At 46.9% G+C, this 24,857-nt stretch overlaps 3 protein-coding genes across 10 annotated transcripts in view; all 3 read left to right on the top strand.

Annotated features, from left to right (window-relative positions):
- The first annotated feature begins 373 nt into the window (after window positions 1–373).
- TXNDC12 (thioredoxin domain containing 12) lies at window positions 374–12,247 on the top strand. The gene is made up of 7 exons (XM_055724277.1): window positions 374–611; window positions 2,611–2,671; window positions 8,149–8,201; window positions 8,769–8,842; window positions 9,394–9,463; window positions 9,553–9,636; window positions 10,027–12,247. Exons 1-7 carry the CDS (start codon window positions 521–523, stop codon window positions 10,104–10,106), a joined length of 513 nt encoding a protein of 170 aa, XP_055580252.1. The 5' UTR covers window positions 374–520; the 3' UTR covers window positions 10,107–12,247.
- Window positions 2,678–5,806, top strand: KTI12 (KTI12 chromatin associated homolog). Its single transcript, XM_055724276.1, has one exon. The coding sequence runs from the start codon at window positions 4,388–4,390 to the stop codon at window positions 5,108–5,110; it is 723 nt and encodes a 240-aa protein (XP_055580251.1). The 5' UTR covers window positions 2,678–4,387; the 3' UTR covers window positions 5,111–5,806.
- Window positions 12,248–18,212: 5,965 nt separating the features above from the next.
- Window positions 18,213–24,857, top strand: part of RAB3B (RAB3B, member RAS oncogene family) — a 58,475-nt gene continuing 51,830 nt past the window's right edge. The window contains exons 1-2 of one of the 8 annotated variants that reach the window (XM_055724596.1): window positions 18,625–18,682; window positions 23,726–23,806. In XM_055724596.1, coding sequence (XP_055580571.1) covers window positions 23,786–23,806 — 21 coding nt within the window. In that variant the 5' untranslated portion in view covers window positions 18,625–18,682; window positions 23,726–23,785. Of the gene's footprint in view, window positions 18,362–18,571; window positions 18,747–21,678; window positions 21,761–22,878; window positions 22,896–23,725; window positions 23,807–24,857 lie in introns of those variants that run through there. The other 7 variants (XM_027807029.2, XM_005440359.4, XM_055724601.1 and 4 more) reach the window with 7 other exon arrangements.

The following is a 24,857-nucleotide window of genomic DNA, read 5'->3' as shown; positions in this document are numbered from 1 at the left end:
CTTCAGACATTCTCTATCCTCCTGCCTCTTATCTCCCATCAGTAATGGTCAGACACTCTCCGTACTCCTCTCACACATCTCTCTTCAGACATTCTCTATCCTCCTCTCCCACACTGGACAACTCTTGAGGGCAGCAGGACGAAAGGGATTTATTTGGGAGGAGAAAATAAGCCCGGAACCCACTGCTCCCGGCCGGGTAACCCCTGACTCTGTACGCAGAGTGCCGGGGCCCGCCGTGACTGTGCTCCGCTGGCCGGGAGGGAACGAGCGGGGCCCGCGGCGGGGCACGGGGCGGCCCCGCAGCCCGCTCCCTCCCCCGGCACCCGAGCGGCGAGGGCGGCGCACCGCCCACATCCGCCGCACATCACTTCCTGGGCTTTAAAAAAAAAAAAAAAAGAAGGAAAAGAAAAAGAAAGAAAGGAAAAAAAAAAAAAAAAAAAAGCTCACCGGAGCGGGTCCGGTCCCGTCTCGGAGGTTTGGGGGCCGCAGCCGGGGCGCCGCCGCTGCCCGCGCCGACACCATGAAGGCTCAGCCCGCGGCAGCCTCCGTCTTCTGCCTGTGCCTGGTGCTGGCGGGCCGCGCCGCCTGCGCCGCCGAGGGGCTCGGAAAGGGTCAGGAAAGCGTTTCCTCGGGCTTCTCCTCTCGGCTTCGGTCACCGCCGCGGTGGGGCCGGGGGGGCGCGGGGCGGGGGACCGGGCCCTGCCGCCGCGCTTCGGGGGGCCGCCGGCTGCGTCTGACTGTAAAGACGAGGGGGCTGTGAGCAGCCTTTGCCGTCCCGGCCGAACCCCGAGAGTTCCCCTTGCGAGGGACCCCGCCTTTACGTGGCGAAGGCCCGGGCGGGAGGGCGCAGCGCTTCGGTGCCCCCCCGCCCGGCAGGTGCTGCGGGGCCCGGGCAGCCCGGGCAGGCGGCGGATGGCGCTTCCCGCTCCCCTTCCCGCCCGCCTCGGCCTCCCGCTCCCTCAGCGCCGCTCCCCGGCTCTCCCGGGCTGGCCCGGGCCTCCCCGGGTGATGCCGTGCCTGGCATCCTGGTCCGGCCCCGGGGGCGGCTGTAGCCTGCCTTAGGGAGACATCTCCCTGCAGGGCTGGTGGTAACGCCGTGCGGGCAATGACAGCAAAGCTTCGTGGTGGGGACCTCCGTCACCCCCCTTTTGTCTTAACAGTTAGTTCCTCAGATGACTTTCATTCAAAGGAAACACTCCGTAATGCATCCTGTAAAGCTTTTAAAACTGAAGCTTGTCACAAAGTGGGTTTCGGTTTGAAAACAAGCTTTCAGAAGGTGTTTCCTCGCTAGAACAGCTGTTTCAACGTGTTGGGCTTCAAATGGAATAGCTGACCTGTCAATAATTCTGAGTAAACGTGGTTTATGCTAACCCAACTGTTTTTTTGCTCTGCTACATGCAGCCGGTACACACGCAGCCCTGTCTGACGCTGCCTCTGCAGCGGGTACGTGTGTGAGATTGCACATGGATGGGGCATTCCCATCTTACCGCTAGCACAACTAAGTATTTGATGTATTACATCGTCTGTGTTCACAGTTGTTAGTATCAGGACGGAAGATAAGGTAATAAAAATACTGTGCCAACTGTTCAAACCTCTCAGATGCTGGTCTAAGATGCCACAAGGTTTTGCTGACCATGTTTTTTGGCTTTCTCTGGCTGCTTTGCCATAGCTGTCTGCTGGGGACAGTGTCCACTTTCCCCTGTGTCAGCAGTCGGAAATCTGTGGCTCCTGACCCCCGTGTAGCCCCCAACATCTGCCCCCCTCAGCACCCTGGGTACTGGGGGTTGCTGACTAATTCAAACCCTCAGTGATGGGAAGGGGCAAGCTGAGGCTGCTGTTTGGTCATCCCGGCGTTACTGGAGCCATGAGACCTCTGAGGAGCTCTTGCAGGGGTGCTCCCCTACAAACAATTCCTGGATCCCCTGTGTCTCAGCTCTCCGTGTGCCTTTCGGCCATGTGCTGTGTTGGCCACAGGGTCAAAAAACCTGGCAGCCCCTGCTTTGCAGCTGATAAACCTATGCTCGCAACTGACATAACAAGACTTGTTGTCTGGACGTGGGATAAAATATTGCCTCTGTTGTTCAGTCACTGTAACATTCAGAAATCTGTAGTGGCATTCTTTCTCACTCTTTGATGTTATTATCATCAGCAGTAATACTTAGCATCATAGTTGTAGAGCAATTAATGATCGTATGTTGGCCTAGGAATTTTTAAGTTTCACTTCAGTTCACATACAGTGGGATTTAGGAAGCCAAATGCTGACATGTTGGTCATTAATCTGTTGGTAAATGTTCACAGATTAAAAAAGAATAGGGAGTAATCAGAAGGCCCATCAATTTTAATCTCTGCTTGGGGGATTTTGGTGTCATTACCATATATGTAAAATATTCATGATTGTGGTATGTTTTTTGTTAATTAATTTCAGTGGGATTCCTCATAAGACTCTGTAGGTTGTAAGTATTTGCAGAAGTCTTTCCAGGACTGGGGATTATAGTTGGCTTTAAAAAAAGAACATAAAATGAGTTGAAAATATTCTTAAGGGTTGGACCGTTCTCGTCTGTTAATGACATGTTAAAACACACAGCGTTTATAAACCCTTCTCTCTGGCAGGTTTTGGAGATCATATTCATTGGCGAACGCTAGAAGATGGGAAGAAAGAGGCAGCAGCCAGGTATGTTAGCCAGTTATAAATACAGAAAAACGTCTTTAAAAACGTTCACAAAAACTGCATCAATCCTGAATTTCACCACAGAAAATAGTAATTATTAACAAACATGAGGGTGGTTTAGGAGACTGTTGATCCCTGTCGCTTATTGGAGAGAAAACAGTGTTTTGTTAACTTTGCTGAGGCACCACTGCAGTCTAATTAAATGACTGAAGTCCTAGCACGTCTTTGAAATGAGAAGAAAATAATATTTATCACAGCAAAGAAAGATGTGGTTCTCAAACCCACAAATGCATGTTTAAGGAGTACTTGATCCCCTTGAGCTCAGTGCTAATACCTTTGGTAAAATTCAATGTGCCATCAAAATTCAGATGACGCCTCAGTGTGAGATGAGAGTTATTTTGTTACCCTCTGCAGAAAAAGCGTCAAAGTTTCAAACTCTGGTGGACTGCTAAGTTGTTTAGTAGAACCTTTTCTGGGTTAAGAATGCTGTCTCGATGAAAAGGTGAAAAAACTACATTTGGACACATTTATTTCCTCAGAATTTCTTCTGTTTCTTGTTAAAATGTCAGAAGGAAAATTATATGCTTGTAAGTTCTACTTGTACTTTTAAATTTATAACCTAGATCTGACAATGCAGACATGAGTGGAAATTCATTATGCCTTCCAGGTTTGCTGTTTGAATTCTGCTCTCAGACTGATCCATCTGGCGAGTTCTGTGCTCTGGTGTAGACACCGAATGAACCCAGATGGTACAGTTCAGAAGTCTTCCAGGTTTTCATAACTGGGTATTTTAGATGGCGAGCTCTGGGGTTAGGCAAGGATGAGTGCTTCTGCTCAGAAAGGCGCTGCAGCAAGGCTGGGCGTCATGTGTGCCCGCTCCTTTCCCTGCGGGAAGCACAGACCTGCTCCATGCTGTGAGCTCGGCAGCACTCACTGGAGCATTACTGAGTTGAAGGATTAGGAGAAACCGCCAGGAGTGAAGGAAAGCTAAACCTAAAGTGAATTTTGGTTCGAAGTCTGACCTGAGGTCAGGAGATGAAAAATTGCACAAAATGAGCGGTTCTGCATCAAGTGAGATGCATCAGAGCTAGTGGTCTGGGAAGTCTTAAGATGTAGGTTTCTGTTCTGTACAGCCTGGGTGTGTGGGAGATGCTGGAGACACCTCGTTCATCTGTTCCCGGTGGGGATCCGACGACGCGCATGCTCCCGGAGCGGGAGATTCACTCTCGGGAGGGGGGGAGCTATTTGAGTAGGAGGTCGTGATCTCCCATTACCACAATTATTTTATCCTAGTGCCCTTGAATCTCATCACTTCGGTAGTATTTCTTTTAGCAATTAGCACGTCCTAGTCAGAAGGCTACTGATTTACATTCCTGTGGAGCGCATCTGCATCTGTGCTAATTGTCCCTTTTGGAGGGCAGTGGGCCGAGCCCCAGACCATCTCTCGCAGCACGGCTCCTGCCTGCTGATGGTTCCCGTTTTCGGTGCAGCTCCTGCCTGCACAGTTTTAGGCTTTTCACTATATTTTCTGGCATCACCGAGGGGCTCCCCACGCCAGCCCGCGGCCCCGCGGCGGCTCCGGCGCAGACCGCGGTTGCCCGGCGACCCCGTGTGTGTGTGTGTCTCCGTCTGTCTGTCTGTGTCTGTGTGTGTGTCTGTGTGACCCGAGCGGAAGCAGTCGCCGTCCCCATCCGGGTCAGGGCGGCGGCGGGCCGGAGGATGCCGCTGGTGGTGCTGTGCGGGCGGCCGGGCAGCGGCAAGAGCCGGCGGGCCGCGGAGCTGCAGGCGGCGCTGGGCGGCCCGGAGCGGCCGGCGCACGTCGTGGCCGAGGCGGAGGGCGGCCGGGCGGCGCTGCGGGCCGAGGTAGAGCGGCGGCTGAGCCGGCGGGACGTGGTGATCGTGGACGCGGGCAACGAGCTGCGGAGCATCCGCTACGAGCTGTACTGCGCGGCGCGGCAGGCGGGCACGGCGCGCTGCCTGCTGCACTGCGCCGGCGGCCCGGGCGGGCACGGCCAGCCGCCCTTCGAGGCCCCCGACCCGCGCAACCGCTGGGACCGGCCGCTCTTCACGGTGCACGGGGAGGAGCCGCTGCCGCTGGCCGACATCCGCGCCGCCCTGTTCGAGAGCGCCCCGCCGCCGCCGCACCGCGCCACCCGCCCGCAGCCCCTCCAGTCCAGCGGCTTCCTCCACCAGCTCGACCGAGCCACCCAGGAGGTGCTGGCCGCCGTCGTGGCCGCCCAGCGGAGCGGGGCGCAGCCCGGGGAGGTGATCCGGGTCCCCGGCGTCACCGAGGGGCTGGTGCTGAGCCGGCCGGTGAGCGTGGCCGAGCTGAGCCGCCTGCGGAGGCAGTTCATCAGCTACACCAAGATGCAGCCCAGCGACGAAAACTTGCCCCAGCTGGCCAGCATGTTCCTGCAGTACCTGAGCCGCAGCATCCAGTGAGCTGTCACCTGTGCCACGCACAGCAGTGGCCCTGGTCCGCTACCAAAGTACTCGCACCAGCAAGGACATCCCTTCCAGCCACAGCGTGGACATCCGGCATCCTGCGTGTCGGACCATGTGGCAGCAGCAGCTCTGGGAAGATGGATGCCGTGTCCCTGCAGCAGCTGAGCGAGCTGCAGTGCTAAGAGGGCCTGTAGTGATGCTGTTTCCCCACCCCAACGTTCTGCCCACTTGCATCTTTCAGAAAGGAGTAGGCTGCCGTTGCATCCCCAAGCAAGTCAAGCCTCCTATGGAGGCATAATTCCCAGTAATCAAATGGTGTCTGAACATGAAAGCCCAGAGGGTGGTGACTGCAGGGAAAAGGCATGTGTATGTCTCGAACAAGAAGATTTTTTCCAAGGCTGTCTCCAGATCATGTCAAACTGCAGAAGAGACTTCAAGTCCAGAACTGGAACAGGCTGTATTTTTGGGATGCAACCGTTTCAGGAACTCAAACTGAAGCCAAGAGATAGATTTGCAAACTCTGTACTAAGAAGGGTGCTGGCTTAGCAAACTTAAGTTTCTCTGTTTCAAGTTTAATAATAAAGTGTGTGCCTTAAATGGAGTAAAGTCTTAACTTACCTGCAGGACTATTTTATTGAGATAATTTGCTATGTCTTTTCTCTACAAGTTCATCATTAAACACCTTTAAAACCACCAATTGTATAAGAATGAGTGTTCTCATAGGAAAAATGAGCTAAAATGACAGTGTCTGTTCTGGGTGGAACTCTCCCATAAGTTTGTACCAGCTGTGAAGGGTAACTTAGTTTTGCGCTTAGTTTCAAAGAATTTCAGTCTTTGCTATACCCCATGTATAGCTTATATAAACTTTTCACTTTCTGGTGGGTTCTTCATCCCTCATTTTACTAAACGGTGGCTTTTTGTATGTGTCATGCCCCCCGGGTGAAGTGGGGCAGGAAGGGTTACTTCGGTTACGGTGGCTGTTCATCTGACATACCAGCTGCTAGGTGGACTTACGCATTGCAGAACTGAGAAATTACTACAAAAATGTTTTGATGTAAGTAAGTTTCCTTTGCCAGTCAAAGTGAAGAGAATAAAGCTGAGAAAACACATTCAGTATCTTAAACTTCTGTGAGTTCTCCCTAAGAGTTGGTATTTCAAGTCTCTGAGTGCTTCCATTTAAAACCTGCTTTGAAAATTTATCTTAACTTTAAAAAAAATTGTATTGCAGTATCCATTACCAGACATGTGAACTTTTCTGACTGAAACACTGACCCTTCATGATAGGAACAATGTATTTTCCAGCCTTAAATCAGCCTCTCCTCAAGAAAGAGGCAAAATCATGTTGGACCATATGGAAACTATATAAAAAAAGTGTGTTTTCATCATCAGGGAGAGGACACTGATGCAATACAAGCTTTGCTAGGGAAATGTGTATTCTTCCTCCTCACTGCAAACAGAATCCTATGTAAAGATGGTAGTGGTTAAGAACTACTGTATGTTGTTAATGGCTTCCTCTCCACCCTTTCCTGGCTCTGAAGGCCATAACTGAATGCTGCTACGGAGAGATTTCCTTTCATATCTATCTACAGTTAAAGAAAAACTCGGTACATCAGTTCTGCTAGTAATTGATTTAGTTGCTGCTATGTGCGTAGGCGTTTGTAATTTCTGTGTGTGAGAATTGTACTTTAACCACTAGTATGGTAACAGTTTATACAATAGCAGAAAGTTTACGGTTTGCTTTGCTTGGCATATCCTGAAAAAAGTATCCATATAGTATGTTCTCTCTGGGTTCCTTCCTTTCCTTCACCTGCTTGGAGGCTGTTCTTTCTGTTCTGGAAGCTATAGCATTATTACCAGCTTCCCTTGGATATTATTTATTAGGAAGAGAAAAGAGATGAGATTCCTGATTGCTTTTTCTTAGTTTATTGCCTTAGTCAGCATTCACCAGTTCAGCTGCTGGATGGTAGAAACAATGAAAGTGTTAGTAAGGACTTTGGGGTGAGGGAAGTGTGGAGGTAAGCATTGTACTACCTGGGTTTGCTCAATAGCAACAAAACTCACCCGTAGTTGTATCACTTTTCTTGTTAGAAAGGTGAAATTGGTGGAAAAGTCAGGAGCAGTGAAGTGGTGGATTAATTGCATCAGCAGCGCTAACAACAGGAAATACATGAAATTTATAGTGTCTTCAAGGCCCCTTTGTCTTGTTGCATAGTGCAGCCTGAATAGATTATAAAGAGACGTCGAGCTACTGAACCTGGTAAGCTTGACTTTGTCAGAAGGTGAAATGCTAAAGGGATTTTTGAAGAACAGAGTTAAATGAAACAAATCAGGGCAATGGAAACAACCTTTGGGTAGCGTAGGTAGTAAAGGTCAAGTGAATTATTTGGGAAGAGAGAGAGAATAATAAAAAATAAATTTGGTCCTTTTGCATTTATTTAGGCTACAGTTCCACGCAGGCCCCCTGCTCCTTCTTCATCCTGGCACTTGTCCCATTTGTCACAGATCTGTACAAGCATACCAACGTGTAGGAAGCTAGCTGGGCAGCTAGAGGGTTTGCTAGGGTACTGTGTTCGATTATTGCTCAGTAGAGGGTCTTATCACAGGAGGTGACCGATGCGTACAGACTGTAATGGGGAGAGGGGCAGTTACATGATTGTCATTCACTGGATTGCCTGTAGCAGCCACAAAAATCCATCCTGAGATCTCTCAAGCAGCTGGTGTCTCTAAGCATTTCCAGTAAAAAAGCACATAACCGGTTGCGTATCTGAGCAAATCTAAACTAGTGAGAGCAAATCTTCCAAAGAGAAAGTATCTTCTACACAAACAGTTATAATAAATTATTATTATACATATTTTAAAATCGGGAAAACTTTTTGCAAGACAACCTTAGAACACAGCAGAATCTCTTTACATCTCTCATTTGCTGTTGCATTTAGCCTTTGTAGAAGTTTTGACTGTTAAAACGTACATGTGATAGAACTAGGTTTAGAGACTGAAGTGTAAGCTTTCTTTGACAATTTTCTTTCTCTTTTTAGTGGTTTGCCTCTTATGGTTATCATCCACAAGTCTTGGTGTGGAGCTTGCAAAGGTAAGTGTATTTAATACTAGAGCTTGCTGAAATTTCTAATGAACTTTTGTATACAAATCATGTAACCATGCCAAAAGCCAGCCATGCCTAAATGATGGCAAAATAACAGCTGTGATGCTTGGCTATAAAACATGGAACAGAATGAATGGTCTTTGAGAATTAAGTGTAAATTGCCTTACTTTCAGCTGGTGGTTCTTTGAAGGTGAGGCTTTGTCTCTTTCAGTATTGCAAACAAACAAGCTGGGGTAAGGGTTAAGCTGCAAGGATGAGTTACTTGGGTGAGAACAGTGGTTTGCAGCAAGCTTTTTGCTTCTGTTCAAATGTGACTGCATGTGCCTTGGCCAGGCTTCATCATGGCTGCCCAGCAAGGATTGCTTCAGTTCTTTAATGTTCTGAGCTTGGCTTGAACAGTTTGGTACATATATTCCATTTACTCACTGCTTATCAAAAAGTACCAGCTCTCCAGAGGGAGGAAAGAAGTTGAGATTTTGATGATGACCTGAAAACCTGAAATCTTTTCCACTGTCTTTACACACCTCTTTTTTTTCTCCCCGCCCCCCTATTTAGCTTTAAAGCCGAAGTTTGCTGAATCCAAGGAGATCTCTGAACTTGCCCATAATTTCATTATGGTCAACCTGGAGGTAGGCTGCCCTGTGATTTGTATCTATGTTACTGCCTAGCCATTAAACATTTGGAGTCTTACTTAACTGGTTGCATCCTGTTTTGTGTACATCCGAAATCCTGCATTCCTGCATAGGTAGTCAGGATTGATTGATATAGCTGATTGTTTTAAAAAGAATTTTCTTTAGTCTGTTTATTTTAATTGTGTTTATAAACCTGGCTCTTTGCCATTGTCTCTTTAACAGTTTGTACCTTGTGTCATTCTGTTGCCACAATAAAGGAATTTATATTCATGCTCTGATAACTTATCAGACATTCCTACACCAAAGTGGAGCATTTAATGCAAATCGACAGAACAGAAAAAAATACTGTTATTTTCACAAATGATGCTTGCTTAGGTAAAAATAATTTTCTTTCCTTTGAGAGGGGAAGATGCTGCAATTACCTAGCATCTCTTCAAGATGTAAATTGCTCAGGGTAAATGGAATCTAAAGGCAATAGCTTGTTTCTTTAAAACGAGTGCTGTGATATCTTGCTAGTATGTCCCCTCTCTTCTGCCTTGGTTTGGTAGGATGATGAAGAGCCAAAGGATGAAGCCTTTAGTCCTGATGGAGGTTACATTCCCAGAATCCTTTTCATGGGTAAGGGATCCACAGCTGTTGTATTCACTCACAGGGCTGTGTTGCTGTTGTTGCCACCTAAATATCCTATTTGTTTTCTTGTTTTGTAGACCCCAGTGGAAAAGTCCACCCAGAAATCATAAATGAGAAGGGAAACCCCAGCTACAAGTATTTCTATACCAATGCTGATCAAGGTACATGCAAAGTAGTTTGAAGTGCATTTTTAGTGAGATGAAACTCTGATACTTTACAGCATAACTGAGGGCTGTTAGATACAATGTGAGTGAGAGGTTCTTTTATGCCTTGAGGAACCATATTCAGAATCATGATTCACCTCAATACCTACTATAATGTCTATAGGACCTAAACTTTGTCTCCAGCTGTGGCATGGAAAATCATGCAATTTGCATGATCCAGCTACAGATAGTTGGGAAAAGGGTACAGGACTGGTTTCTTTTCCCCACAGGTTAATTTGTTGATCTACATGCTGTAACTGTATTGTTTTAAAACACTTTCATCACCAGTTCATCATGATGTTTTCATCTTAAGATTAATATTTGATATCTCTCTGTCTAATCTTTCAGTTGTCCAAGGGATGAAGGAGGCCCAGGAGAAGCTAACGGGTGATGCTTTCAAACAAAAGCACCTGGGAGACGAACTATAATGAATACACTGAATGATGCTTTTCCATGACTTCAAAACTCTAAAAGGAAATGATTAAACAGACCGAGAATGTAGATGCACTGAGGGGACATAATTGTCCTGTCAACAATGTTAGGTTAAACCCTGTTTGGAGTTCGCACACATGCATCAGTTAGTGTTATCTCCTCCTCTGCCTGGCAGTGTGTACTGTGATGGTTATTTGCAACTAGGTAATGTGAAAACACATCACACTGTGTGTTTGAGCAACCACTAATATTTGGTGTTAAAAGGGAGGTGTGTAGGGCAAAACATTTGAGGACAAACAGTGTGATTGGAATAACTAGAAGTAGCCAACATTTTGATGCTTAATCAGGGTTGGATTCCTCTTTTCTCACTAGTATTATGTGATCCCATTGTTTTTACTGGGGATTCCTATGAATGGGGCATGTTCCTGGGCCAGGTGTTTTCTAGACATCCCAAACCATGAATTCAGTCACTAAGCCAAGTAGGATAAATTTCATGAATGTCCAAGTAGCATGTGAAATTATTAGCTCTGCAAACATATTTTTGTGTAAAACTGTGTGTGATTCATCTTCATTTGCCTTTGGGCAGCAATTTAACTTTTTCCTTACGCACTCACCTTTTGATTGTTTTATCAAGTGAGGGTGGGTTATGTTGAAGCTTTACGGGGATTCCCCTTGTATTCTTTGAATGTTTTTTGGCGAATGCCTTGCCATCACATTGTACTGTATTTTTGTACCAGGGTGAAAAATTAAACCTTTTTAAACATAAGCATGCAGACAGTGTTTTTTGGTAAAGGGCATAGCTTCCCATTCTTAAGGATGGGGGGAATATATTTTTGTTTATGTTGCAGTGGTTATTAATATTGAATGTCACAGCTGAAGAAGGTTTTTCTCCTTTTTATAATTAAAAAGACAACAGCTGGTTTTCCCTGTAATTAAAATTCAGCCATTTTTATACTACCTATACAGTTGAGGGCAGGGTAATACCTAGTGTTTATCTACTGGAACTGAAAAGAAAAATAGAGGAGGAAAAAAATCACCTCTTGTGACCTGCTGGAAACGCTTTTCCTAATGCAGCCCAGGGAGCTGTTTGGCGCCTTTGCCACAAGGGTGCATTGCTGGTTCATGGTCAACTTGTTCTCCACAAACTCCAACACTGTCCTCTGCAAAGCTGCTTTCCAGACTGTCAGCCACCAGCCTGTACGGGTGCACAGGTTATTCCTCCCCAGGTGAAAGACTCTGCATTTCCCTTTCCTGAACTTCCTGACAACCCTCTCTCCCCATTTCTCCAGCCTGTTGAGGTCCTTCTGAATGGCAGGACAACTGTCTGGTTATAATCTGCTCTCCCCAGTTTTGTATCATCTGCCAGTTTGCTGAGGGTGGAGTCTTGTCCGTTCATCCAGGCTGTTAATGAAGATGTTGAATTATCAACCCCAAGGGTTCTCCACTAGCGATGAGCCCTTTTCAGCCCAGCAGTTCTGTCAGTTTTCCATCCACCTCACTGCCCATTTATTTAAGTTGTATTTCATCAGTTTGTCTATGAGGATGCTATGGGAGATAGTGTTGAAAGCCTTAGTAAAGCCAAAACAAACATCACCTACTGCTCTCCCCTTGTCCACCAAACTAGTCATTTAAAGCAAAAAAATCCTGTCCAAAGGCACTTGTCATAACTTCCCATAACCAACACAGAGATCATTTTCTACAGATAATTTTTGAGGAGCTATCTGAGGACATTAGGTAGGGAAAATTGTTGTGTGCAATAAACCCAACTTGTCTACTGAGTCTGTTTTTACTGTTCAATAGCATTATAAATTTTACTTTCCAGACCAGTCTGCCTTTACGGGATTTTTGACACCAAAACTCAGTTGGGCACTAAAAGACAAGGACTCAGTGGAAATAATGGAATTATTGCACATTACTATTACCCTGCTCAGCTACTAAATGTTATCTACAGGTTTTATCCTCGGCTTCTCTTGCAAAATTAACAATGAAATTGAACTCGGCGACTATTCTCAAGTTGTATCAGCCTTCAAAGGAAATAATTCTATGTAAGTCCTGAAAAAGGATTTGTGTTTTGCAAAACTGTCTTTTTTTTCCCCAGCTGTATCACTTGACTTAATAAAAATTAGGTCCTGTCTGATGCTTCTTATTTCATTTATAACCTCAGATTGACACGACTATAAAAAATCATTGCTGTGTCTCTTTTTTACTTGCCACCAGGGGGAGGACTCTGCTTGTTCATTTGGGATATGATTCAACAAATAATTAAAAAAAAAAAATCTCTCATGCCAAATAGCAGAGTGCATCTCTGTGACTTCCCAGGCACGCTTTTGCAGCAGCTCTGCCTTTGTCTTTGCAGTGAAATTACAGCCTGTAAGATGTACATTGTTTGTCCCTTTCTTTGCAAAACGCTCTGATGTCAGAAGCAACACAGCCTCAAAGTAATTTTTTAAAAGTTCTTCATCTACAGACATCTCCCTTCAGTGACGGATGTGGGCAATGCGCGACCATCCTCAAAAATTTACTCTCCCTCACCTCTTCTATCATGCATCTCCTTTCCTTCAGCACTTTATGCCTTCCAGACTTGCTACTTCCAAAGGAAAAAAATACTCCGTGATCCTTTTTACTTTGTTATCTGCCTGCCTCCTTTCTCTCTAATTCTTCCTACCCTCTATATTCAGACATGGTGAGCTGGTACAGGTTCCCCACCCTCCCTTCTACTTGCTTTTTTCTAGATTATGCTTTTGTCCTCTGCAGCAAGATGGAGCTTGGCACCTGCTAGCCTGCTTGGCATTTAGCTGGGGTCTTGATAGAGTACGACATAAATGCTGCCACAGCTTGATTGCCAGGGGCAGCTAGTTAACAAGTGTGAAAGCTGTTTCACCTCTCTGGATTGCAGGCTAAACTTACTTTTGATCTGTTACTTAAATATTTTTCTACCAGTTAGTTTTACACCTGGGCATTTTAGTTGCTAATGCAGAATCTTTTATGCTCTTCTCCTTTTTAATCTAGATTAGGTGATACTGCAGGTTGGCATTTTCCTCTGTGCAGAGAGATACATCTTGAACCTTCCATCCAATGGTTGCTTTGTCTGTGTTGTGTAACTTTATGCACACAAGCAGCTCCACTGGGTTTAGAATTGCTGCTTACAGGTCAGTGTGTGTTGTAGTTGCATTTAAAGTTAATTATACACCGCAGCAGCTCAACTGTGCACAGTAACCAAGGCCTCAGATTAGTTTGCCCCCATCAGTTTGTTCTGTGTGTTGCCCATCTGCGTATGACTTGCAGTAAACCTGCATACTTACGTAACTTCTTTGGATGCAATCCCTTTGGATACTTAGCTTCTGCTCCGCTTGTGGTGATAACAAAACCCAAAGACACTTCAGATTTCTTAGTATAGACCCGGGGAGCTGCCAGGCCAAATCAACCTCATGTAAACAAACATGCTGTCAGCGCTCTTTCTCCCAGACACAACCCACAGAGGGAAAAAAAAACCCCAAAGTTAATTAAAGAGTGACTGGATTGCAGCTAGCCATCTGGCAGCCTGGGAGCAGAGGTTGCTTTGTGCACCTGGGGCTGAGCAGGCTTTAAGGAAGTGTCAGCTAGAGACACGGGAAACCTTTCCTTTGCCGTGCTTAGCAGCAGGGAACAAACGTGCAACAACCAAGAACGCCAGCGTGGCCAGGGTGGCCCGCCCATCATCCTGGCATGCTGAGTTTAGTAGTCATTTACTTCAAATGCGCTTTTGTCCCCGTGGCTGTTTGCCTGCCATCGTATCTAGCCTGTGTCAAACTGCTAGTGAGCTTCATTCATTGCCTTCACTTACAGCTTGTGTAACAGATACCTCTGAAGTGAGGTATTATTAAACCCGCATGAATGCAAGGTCGTATATCCACGGAGGTGATGAAACTTTCCTTAACTTTTGGCAAGAGGAGAGGCATTTGCATTTGCATTATGCTGTGATATTTATCTGCAGCTGACCCAGTATTATGCCTGATTGGGTTTGCCCAACCAGGAGAACCACTCCAGGGCTGTTCCTCGACAAGCATGGCTATAGGTGGATCAAAACTTGAGACCTGAGGATGGAGGTTCAGGAAGCAATAAAGGTGGAATGACACCAAGCAGAACTCTGTTCAGGGCACAGGATAAAAAGGAGAACTTCACTGCAAGTCCACGCTCACCTCAAACAAAGCAAAGCCAAAGGTTGAAGTTTATCTAGAAGACTGCACCCCACTTCCAGACAGTTGTGGAAGTTGTCTTTAGGGCTGACTGGAGAGGGGGGCTTGCTGCCTGGAGGGAGCCCCGAAACGGTCGTGAAGGTCTGTTGAAGTGGTAAAAGTCATTTTGTCTCAAAACTATCAGGCATGTTAATCCAATCCCCCTTTCTTCCTCCAAGATACAGGTGCCAATTTGTTAAGCAGTTTATTTGACTAAACTGCTTTTAGTTTGCTTTTCCTTTCAAAGTTTGCCTAGCGTAAGGAGTGGCTGCACAGAGTTCCCAGGCCTCTCATTGTGTGGGGAGCACCACTCCTGTGGGAGGTGGTGATTCACTCCGGCAGCGCCAGCCCGGTGCCACCACCTCAGCCTGCCCCAAGGAGCGGGAATCTCCACTGACAGGTGCCAGCCAGTTCCTCTGGCCTGTCACAGGCATTGGGGACAGGGTCCAAGATTTGAGTGATCCTCTCCAAGCTGTGAAAAATGTACAATTTTGTAATGGCTGAATCTATAGTAGGTCCCTTGATTAGTGACCAAAAAAAAAAAAAAAAAAAAAAAAAGAGACCCCAAACTTCTCTGTTCACAACTATGCTGGAAGCAGGGACTGGCTGACCTGTGCTCATGGCATTCCAGGTTCTGGCTGAGAACACCCAGAGAGGCTGTTACACGCCATGCTGTGCTGGAACTCCTCCCAGGATGGGGCAGAGCAGCCCACCAAGCTTGGTGTGGGCAGCGGGCAGGGTACATCCCAGGCATGGGATCACCGGGTGGGTGCATGCTGTAAAAACAATCGAGCATTTCTGAGCTGCTCCCATGGTCTGCTTTCCTCCAACCAGCGCAGGTGTCTTGTTCTCCATTTCCCATCTCCCCGGCATGATGTGGGGGATGAAGGGGAGACAACTTCCTAGAGTTTCCTCCTTCTCAAAAGGGCATGATCCCATTGCTGCCACCCAAGCCAGGGTAAGGGAGTGAAAGCTGACAGCAGCTACGTGAGGAGCCACAGCAAGGCTGAAGGGGCAGAACAGTCTGGACTGAATTAGATCATTAGAGATCATTTGTTGGTATACACTCGTTTTTTTGGACCATTTTGCACATGCACAGCGTGGTGTAGGTAGATATGCTGCAGAAATATGAATTGATAAGAACTGCAGATGTCCTCCCCGCTTTCTGAGTGTGTTTCAGGACACAACACAATATGCTGTGCATAAAAGAAGATGCATTGGCAGCACGGTCAAATCTGGCTGTCACTTTATTTTGCTATTTCTAATATTATGAACAGTTTTCAAAATCCCATTTGTAAGGATTTTGGTGCGTTAGCCCTGTTAAAGAGAATGAAATTCACACATGTCTTGGGGACACAGCATGGGGCATACATGCTGTTTATTGCACGCTGAAGTGAAGAAGCACCTGGGTGAATGCTACCTATTCAAATAAGGAGAATTTTGTTTCCCCCTTGCAGTTGCCGTGTTTTCACCTAGTTTCCATGGACAACAGCTGGTAATAAGCCAAAACTGCTGCTTTGTGTGCAAACTGTGCTTCTTTGGGATACAGTTTTGTCGGTGTGTGCCCAATGCCTACCACTAGCTTAGACGATGACTCTCTTAGACTCATGATCAATAATATTACTCCTTACAGCATCGCACACAGCAGACCATCACCCTTGATTTAGGTGCTTTGGTGCTGCTCTTGCTTTAGTAATAAATAATCAATAAAATAGTGTTTTTAGAAAAGTGGGAACTGAAGAGATGAAAATTGTTGCCTTAGATCAATTGTACTGTGTGAGGATGCAGTATTTTGAACTAGAAACATAGTGGAGTATGCATGCCGTGCTTGATAAATGTGCTTGCATAACTGCTGTGAGAGAGTGCGATAGAGCCACACATCAGAAAACAAGATAAAGCATAACATCTGCTTTCCCTTCCACCTCCATGGGCTTGTGGGAGTTCTCTTCTGCTTCCTCATTTGCACATCTATAAATTAAAATAATACAGAGCTCTGTCACAGAAAGTTGTGTGAGCAACTCCGGAATGTTAAGTCCTGGAAGGGAAGTACACTGGAAGAGCTAATAATATTGACTCCATAAATTATAGGAATGTGGCTAAACAAAATGATAGACAGAAAGAATCATTACAAATTCCCCTGTCTCCTAATTGCCTGGGGGCACCCCTTCTTCTTTTGGTTAGCCCTGACTGAGAAAAGGCTTGTGCATCAACAGTGGCATTTCAGGGATGGCATGAAATCTGGAAAAGCCTTTGGGAAGTAGGCTGAACAGTGGCTCTGCGCTCGTGTCTGCAGTCATGGGATGTTAAATCAGGTGATAACTGAGCAGATGCTCAAGGGACCCTAAGTCATAACGTGTCATCTGCATCAAAGGTGTAGGTATCTGCCCATGACCACTTGCCTTCCATGTTGGTGCTTTACAGGGCTGTTGGCTCACAATGGTTTGCTAGATTGAGCGTCAGCAGACAGAGGGACATGCGTTATTACCGTCACCACAGACACCATGTTGGGTAGAGTGGAAGTCAGGTTTTGGAAAAGGCAGGGATCACATTTCCCACAGCAATGAGAGCACTGCAAGGAGCTACAAAGACTTTTGTAGGTGTCAAGCTTGCTAGACTGTCTTTAAAATAACTGTTGTAATGAGTCCAGGGTTTTGTTATGCTGTCAGTTATGTCAGGTTGCCTACACAAAGCTGACACCTTGCTTACAGCTTAAATCAGGGCCTGGCTTATATAGCAATAATTTTAGTTGGGGTCTTGATGGCAAATAAATATTTTCATTCTAGATGAGGTTATAAAATCACTCCAGTGCTGTGTAGAATTGTCCCCTGGGCCACCTGGCAGATAGCTCTGGCTTGAGTATAATGGAGTATAATGAGTAAAATGGAGAAGCTGTATGGCATCTCTGATCTGCGGTGAGGTGTTCCTCGAAGCTTCTCTGTGTCTCTCCTGTGATTGTTCCCAAAATGCACACCTTGGCTAGATGCTAGTTATATAGCACTACCGTGCTCTCTGAGTTTCTACATTTTGATGATATTGTTAACTAGTCAACTGCCCTGGGGAAAATGTAGCAATAAAAGCAATTTGCAGACTCCTTTAAAGTGGCTGAACTGTTACAAAGCTAAAGCTTGTCCAAGGGCTGGTTGACCTTCAAGCCAATCCAAAGGTGGTTACTGAAGATCATGAGATGTGCAAAAAGCTTCTACAAGGAGCCAGAGCGATCTCTCCTGTTTGGGCAGTGTCTGAGCTGCATCAGAGTGCTGCACATCAAACAGCACAGCACACCACGACGGGGCTGGGTGGGAAGGGAATGGAGCTCCGGGGGCCGCGGCAGGCTGCAGAGGTGCCTGCACCCCCCAGTTTTAGAGCCCTGAGGTGGTCCCTGGGGGCTGCTTAGCTGGTCGAGAAGAGGAGGCAGGAACCCTGAAACCTTCAGGTGGCTCCTGCTCCGACCTCCCCTCACAGGAGTCACCTTCTCCCCGGGCCCATCACGATCCTTCCTGTTATGCTTTGGCACTTGTTTACAGCTGGCATCGGGGAGGCACTGCCATCTTTGCTGGCTGTTTGGGAAGCACCTCCGTGGTTACACGTTTAAAACACCCGTGATTTCGTTCACTTTCTCTGAGGAATCACCTCCGAAAGAAAACTGTTTGGGTTTCCCACCAAGGGACAGGCCACAACAAGGTCTCTGTCTTTGAGCTTGGGGTCTGTTTGTAGGATTTTAAAGCCAAAAGACTCTGCTGGAACCTCTTCATGAGTCCTCCTTCAGGCAAGCCACCTGAGGAGGTCACAGGATCTTCAGCCTGTGATCACAGGGGAGATCACAGCTGCCGCCTCAGGTTTTTCGTCCTCTCAGCAGCAGACCCGACCCTCAGCCCTCCCATCGGTAGTTCCTGCTGCTGCCACAGCCGACACTAGACTTCAGAGTTAACAGTTCTATGAAGTGAATTCCAGACCGTGTGGAGAGTGCGACAAGGACGGCAGGTTAGGGCGGCACCTGCGACGTCATTCCCGCCACCGGGGCTCCGGGAACGCCTGAGGTGATCCGTGGCCCCGGGAGCGGGGCGCGGGGTGGGGGGCAAACGCCAGGACGGGGCCCCCGGGGTGTCGGGCCGCCCGCTGCCTCCCGCCGGCCGCGGCATGCGGAGCGGAGCCGCGCCCGGCCGGGACCCCCCGCCGGCCCCGCCGGGGCTCCCGCGCTCCGGCCCCGCCGCCCCAACCGGCCGCCGCCCCCCCTGCCCCGCCGCGGCTCCGCCCCCGGGGCCGCCCCAGGTGCCGGCGGGGGGGCGGCTCCCGCCAACCGAACAGCGGCCTGGGGACTGGCTCGGCTCGGCGTTGCCGCTCCCGCTCCTCCGCCTCAGGTAAGGGGGAGCCTCCCGCGCTGGGCGCGCCGTCGGGGCGCAGCCACCCCCGTCGAAAGTAACGGTAAGGGGGGCCGGGCGGCGCGGCGGCGGCCCCTCAGGCTCCCGCTGCGGGGCGGGAACCGTGCCTCGCCTCAGCGGCCCCGCCGGGCGCCCCGAAACTCTCCTCGGGGCCGTCCCCGGGCTCGGCGGCCGGCGGCGGGCAGGGCGGAGGCCCGGGCGGCGGCAGGGGGTGCACCGGCCCCCGGGACCGCCGCGGGCGGGCGTTGGCTGTGGTGCCGGGGGGTGCCCGGCGGGCAGCGGTTGGCGGGACGGTGTCGTGCGCCCCTGAGGTACGGTGTGACAGGCAGGCCCTCAGGAGCGGCGGGGAGGAGGCGGTAACAGCAGTTACATCTCTAAAATAAATATTTGCCAGCAGTCAGAGGTGGTATAATGCTGCTTTATCTTTAAAATAGCCTGAGCGGGAAGGGGGGGCTGGAGGCCGGCGCCTCGCCGGCTGTTTTCCAGCTGGTGTGCGACCTCTGTCAGTTCCTGTCACCCTGGGCCGTTGTTTTCTGCTCAGCGAGTTGCAGCTGGGAAAAGCCACAAACTGGCGGGAAACGCGGGGGCTGGGGTGGGTTGGGGCTGCCCCGGGCAGGGCAGAGACGTGCCCCCCCCCCCCCTCCCCCCCCCGGTGCTGCCCCCCACGGGTGTGAGGACGGGCCGCGGTGGGCAGCCAGCCCCTTACACAGACCCAAACAGGTCAGTCTTTGGGATGTAATTCATAAAAAAAAAAAAGTATAAACTTCCCAATTTCTCTGGTTCATGCTGTATGCAACACCGGTGGTCTTTTCTCCTCATGTCCTGAGGCTGTGCGCTGTTTTTCCCCGACGTTCCTCCTGTGCAGCAAGGCTGTGTCGTCTAGTGCGTGTGGCAACATTGCGCCGTGGGTATTGCCTGCGATACATCGCTAACGCTGGCACGAGCGTTCCCATCTTTCTGCTTCCCGAGGTTCTGTCTCTGCACTGTCCTTCTTACACCATGAGCGTTGGTTAGTTTGTGCAGTGCATCAGGTTGGTCTGACCTAAGTTAAGACTAACCTGGCCAAAATAAAAAAAATAAAAAACCAAAAAGTGGGGGTGGTTTAATTTTAACCTGGATTTATCCCTTGACTTGAGACAATGTAAGACCGTGGCCTCGGGAGTTTAATTCATGTTTCTGTGCACTTCCTTGGTGGCAAACCTGGTTTCAGCCTCTCCTGCTTTGTTCCTCATCGCTCCCTCCTGACCCGGTGCTGCACCCTCAGTAGTGCTACTAACAGTTTGTGGGGTTTCATAGTAGCCTGGCTTAGCGCTAGGTTCAGATAAACCTCCTCCTTTAAGCATTTTTTTCTCCTCTCTCTCCCTCCCATGGTAAGAAATGTCAGTGGAACTACTTGCTCTGTGTATTTGAATCCGTACTCAGATAATGGGAGCACTGGTAATTGGATTATAGTGCGCACAAGATCAAATCCATGTGCTTCTGTATGTAAGTGTGTAACTGAAAAGCATTTATTTCCTGTTATTTGTGCTTGCTATCCTGGAAGTGGTTGTATATGCATTTACTGAGACCTTGCTGTGATCACTGCCTTCAGGTCTGTTTTATCAGGACAATTTGTAGTGTAAGTCAGAAGAAAGGCGAATAAACCGATCTTTAAATCAAGCTTCCTTTGCAGTTTTGACAAAACTGCTGCCCTCTTGGCAGGTACGATAAATTTTCAGGTGACAAATGGAGAAGACTTACTAGCTTTAGGTTTTAATAGCAGTAGTTCTTGCAACATCTAGGTGTAGCGAAGTGATACATGTGGTATTCATTAGCATGCTAGTTGTCGTGTAATAGTCATGTTAGTTGACTTGTGCGTGGTTCAGCTAGTTTCTCCTACTTTCATTTTCATGTGACCTGACGCAGGTCCAGATCAAAATGGGCAGGTCACAGCACCACATTTCAGGGTCTTGTATCATGTTGGCTGGTTGTAATGCCAGGGAAAGGCACTTGTGTCCACTTAACCCTCCCCGGTAAGTCAATGTCTGTTCTTTGTTACTCCTTTGGCCCGAAGAAGTAGTTTTTTCTGAGGCAGTTCTCAGCGGCTGACATGGGGAAATGTCCTGAACTGGTAATCTCAGGTATGCTTCTTGCTGTAAAAATATATCTTGTGCTTAAAGTTCTGCAGTGTTTAGTGAGCTCTTGCAAATGTGTGCTTAGCTTACTGCAGGGCGGTAGTATTTGATCTTTGACGTAAGCAGTAAGACTTACATTTGGAATATAAATATATTTGGAAGCATTAACTAATTAAAGTATGGGAATTGCAAGGGTGCTTGTTCTAATCCTGGTTAGCAGGGGTCTTACTTCGCAGCATGGAGAACATCATAGCACACAGAAACGAAGTAACTTGTTGATCACAGATTTTCTGCTTGGAGGAGGAGGAGGACAAAAGGCAGCAAATTAAACTTCTGTGCTGCAGAGGCATCCTGAGCTGGCCCTGTACAGGTGGTTACCACAAGACAATACTAGTCTCCAACCACCTGATTTGGTTAGGACAGCAGCTTGCTTTTACCTATAAACGAAAGGTTTTAGGCCTGGTGATGCAGAAAAATCTGTTACTGTCTCCTGCACACCTGTGGGGGAGTGTCTACCCGAGTCTGCATATGGCCTGACTAGCTCCAAGTAGTATGAATTCTATCATCTGCCTGATCTTGCCTTATCTTCTACCACTGTGGGAAGGCATGGTCACGGCTTTCTCTGTGGAGGGCTTTATCCCATAACAGAACATAGCTGTGCCCTGCCTTCCAGCTGGAGAGGGATCAGCAGGGAGTTACACATGTCTTGGCAGCAGAATTGGTATGGGTTTGTCTTGTATGTTCGTTCTGAGTGCTTTTATGTCACTGCTACTTCAGTGTATTCAGCAGTTGGATACTCAGAAGTATTTCACTATTGTCATTTTGTTCTCAGAGAAAGTGAGGCAGAACTGCCAGGGTGGAGAGCCGATGAGAAAGGGACTGATGCCCATTATCTTGGCCATTGCTGCAATGTTTGTAACAGGAAGCAAGAGCTTTAATGATGGTGAGTTTTATAGTAGCAATCAACATCTTGAGCTTGCACTGTCTTCTGGAGTCAGGGCCGGTTCAGGGTCAGCCTCAGCTAGCGGTTCTGTTGGTCTAGAAATTGGTTGGCTCCTTTGGTTTCCAAACTCAATGGAATATTCAGGGAATTGCGGAAATCTCCTCTGCATCTGCTTTCTAGGGCATAAGGAGGATGTAGGTCTCTTGTTCTGTGCATCATCTGGGAGAGAGCTGAGCTGGCCTTGGTTTAGCTCCCCTTTAGAAGAGGATGTCTTTGTACTGTTAAGTATTTTCCTCGATGCCTTCTGGAGTAGCGTGTTTGTCAACAGGCATGGAACTATGTGACGATAAAAGAGCTGCAATGAAAATGCTCATAGAAGAGAGTAAAAAATGTGAGAACTTTTATTTCTTTACATTTTCGGACACTGTAAAATTAGAGTGACTAATTCCTCCTTCCTGAGGGTTTTGTTGTGGCTCTAAAATGGACTTTAAGGATGTTGAAGGTTATGGAGGAAATGGGAGAGGCATGGCTCTAGACACAGACATTTGGCTTGAGGAAATCTAACAACAGTCCCTGCCTGCTGCCTAACAAAGTGTAGTTGTAAAGGTAGAGAGTTGATAGAAAAGGGTGATATCTGCAGGTTCTTGACTTCTGTTCCATGCGCAGCAAATTCTTTGAAGACTTTTTAAAGCCTGTGTTTCCAAATTTGAATGGGTAGTAACAATAACAAGTAACCACCTATGTTGTTTAGAGGTTTTTATCGTTCAGTTGCATATATTGAACTCATTTGTAGCATGTGAATTCCAGACCAAATCCACTACAAGCATCTTCTTGTAAAGACTTCTGGACTCATCAATAAATCAATTTTAGTTTTTGCTGTCAAGATGAGGGGCTTATTTTTTTAAAGTAATAAACATAGACTTAATTGTTTTTCTGTTTACACTGTTGAATTATTTTTGTTCTAGATCTATCAAGTGAGTTATTTGGATGACACCTCAAAATCAAGTTCTGGACAGTACTGAAGTGCAATCCAGAGGCTGTCCCAGGGAGCAACTGTTGCAGAGGGCAGGGGTGTGAGAACAGGGGGAAACGTAACGGATGCTGAAAAATGCGCAATACTCTGGGCAAGAGCAAGGTGCTGTCTTGTTGCCAAGTGAGATGATTATCAATTGTGTGGATCGTGAGAACAGATTTGCCCTTGTTTGATCCAAATTCTGATCTGGAATAGGTGGCTGCAGCTTGTTATTTACATAAGGTCTGAATTTGTCCATGTGTTTTGGCAGTCTCCACAAGGCAAGATAATGTGAGTCAAGATGACAAATGGGGTTTTACCTTTGTTTATTGGAGGGGAAATGCACTAGAGACAGAGTTGGCCTTTAGATTGTATTAGCCATGAAAAAGAGAACCAAATTCTGTTATGTTTTTCTGCTCTAAATCTGGAATAACTACTATTTTAAGGTAGTTATTTTTGTGTAGATGCAGACATTTTGTAAGTTGAAGACATTTCCACATTCTACTGCAGTTTGCCATTGCAGCACAGGAGACTTCGATGCAGGCTTTGTGCAAAACACCGGTGTATACAGATGTATTTCAGCTGCTCCTTGGTTCTACTTACTTTGCTGCCTTTCTGCAGGAAACACATAATGATTCCCATGCGAGGTTTTGCATCCACTTGTAGGATTGATCAGGAACTTTTAGATTAATCTAGATAATCTCCCTTTAATAAATTTTAAACTGGGGGCTCCGAATATCTGATGTTATCTTAATGTCCATTACTAACCAAGCACAAGTTTCCATTCTCTTTGTACACCAGGGCTTTCTACTTCACCTTCAGTGAAGGAGGTTCAGACCTTTACACAGCAGTGTGTTCACAGTATGACCTGCCTGCCCATTAGTTTCTTACATAATATTTCCATTATCCATCTTTATTGTAAACATTGTAATCCTTTTGCTTCTACATCGCAGGTTCAACAGTGTGACCACTCTCTTGATTCGTATACTCACAGCAAAGCCTCCATCTGTCTCATGGATTGTAGATCTAAATTGGTAACTATCACTTGCTTGCAGTATTTATTAGCGGTTATGTTAATTGCTCATACTGTGTTTTCTGCTACTGCTAAATATCTCTTGTAGTAAAGTGTTTGTATAGGACTCATTCAGGTCACAGCCTTACTTGCTTTACATACTTTTTCTTAGGGCAGCATATGTTGGCTGTAAAAAGATTCCATTACTTGATAAAAATCTGGTTCAGGATTTAACACAGTTCCTGAAAAAGGAAAAAAAGATTTTTTTTCTGATGACAGAACACAGAAAGGGAGTGAGTTTTTGTAACAGAAAATTGACATAGATGTGCAATTTGGGAACTGGAATATTTTTGATGTGGATGCACATTTTAAGACTTTTTGGGGAAAAACCCCACAAGTTATTAACTCCTTTTGGAAGGAAGTTATGCTGCATGTCAGTAATGCCTCCCATGGATTACTGCTAAGCTGTAAATATTGGAGATGAAGAAATTTTTTGGTTTAGCTACGTTTTTGTTTCTTCCCTACCACATAACTTACCAAATAGTTTCCACAGCCTTTTAGCACCTTCAGAGCTGTCTACACTGCTGCTGTCCTATGTTTCTATAAGAGCCTTGGTGCACGTATGATCTATTTGACTTTAGCACCATGTACGTGGGTGGGTTTGTTTAAACTTTTACCTTTTTTTAGCCTCATTATTCCTGCTTTTACCAAATGAATGTATCTAGTAATCTCTTTTCTTCCTTCCGCGCTCCTCAGTGCCTATGGCTAGCCAGGAGTCTAATAGGTGCAGCTGTGTTTGTGGCTGTGCCCCTTCTTTTGTTGCCTGCTGTAAACTACTTCTTCCTTCTTGACTGATAGTTGTTAACTTTTTTCTCAATTTTTCTCTGGCTGATCTTGAGCACTGGAACTTGGTGTAGTCAAAGGAATGGTTTAACTGATAGCCCTGTAAGGCAATAAAATAGTCCATTAGGAGAGACAGCAGAGGCTCAGTTGCTGAACACATGTGAAGGAAGGCTGGACCCAGCCTGGAGTAGCATGCTGTTGTAAGATCTTTGACTCTTAGAAATATAGAA

The sequence above is a fragment of the Falco cherrug genome, chromosome 12, assembly GCF_023634085.1.
Source record: "Falco cherrug isolate bFalChe1 chromosome 12, bFalChe1.pri, whole genome shotgun sequence".
Taxonomy (NCBI): domain Eukaryota; kingdom Metazoa; phylum Chordata; class Aves; order Falconiformes; family Falconidae; genus Falco; species Falco cherrug.
The sequence above is the reverse complement of the archived record's forward strand: the minus strand, read 5'-3'. Positions and strand labels throughout refer to the sequence as shown.

Coding starts and splice junctions, on each gene's coding strand:
- TXNDC12 (XM_055724277.1), top strand. CDS start 521: ATGAAGGCTCAGCCCGCGGCAGCCTCCGTCTTCTGCCTGTGCCTGGTG. Junction 8,202..8,768: donor TTGGTGTGGAGCTTGCAAAG/GTAAGTGTATTT, acceptor CCCCCTATTTAG/CTTTAAAGCCGAAGTTTGCT. Junction 8,843..9,393: donor TCATTATGGTCAACCTGGAG/GTAGGCTGCCCT, acceptor TTGGTTTGGTAG/GATGATGAAGAGCCAAAGGA.
- KTI12 (XM_055724276.1), top strand. CDS start 4,388: ATGCCGCTGGTGGTGCTGTGCGGGCGGCCGGGCAGCGGCAAGAGCCGG.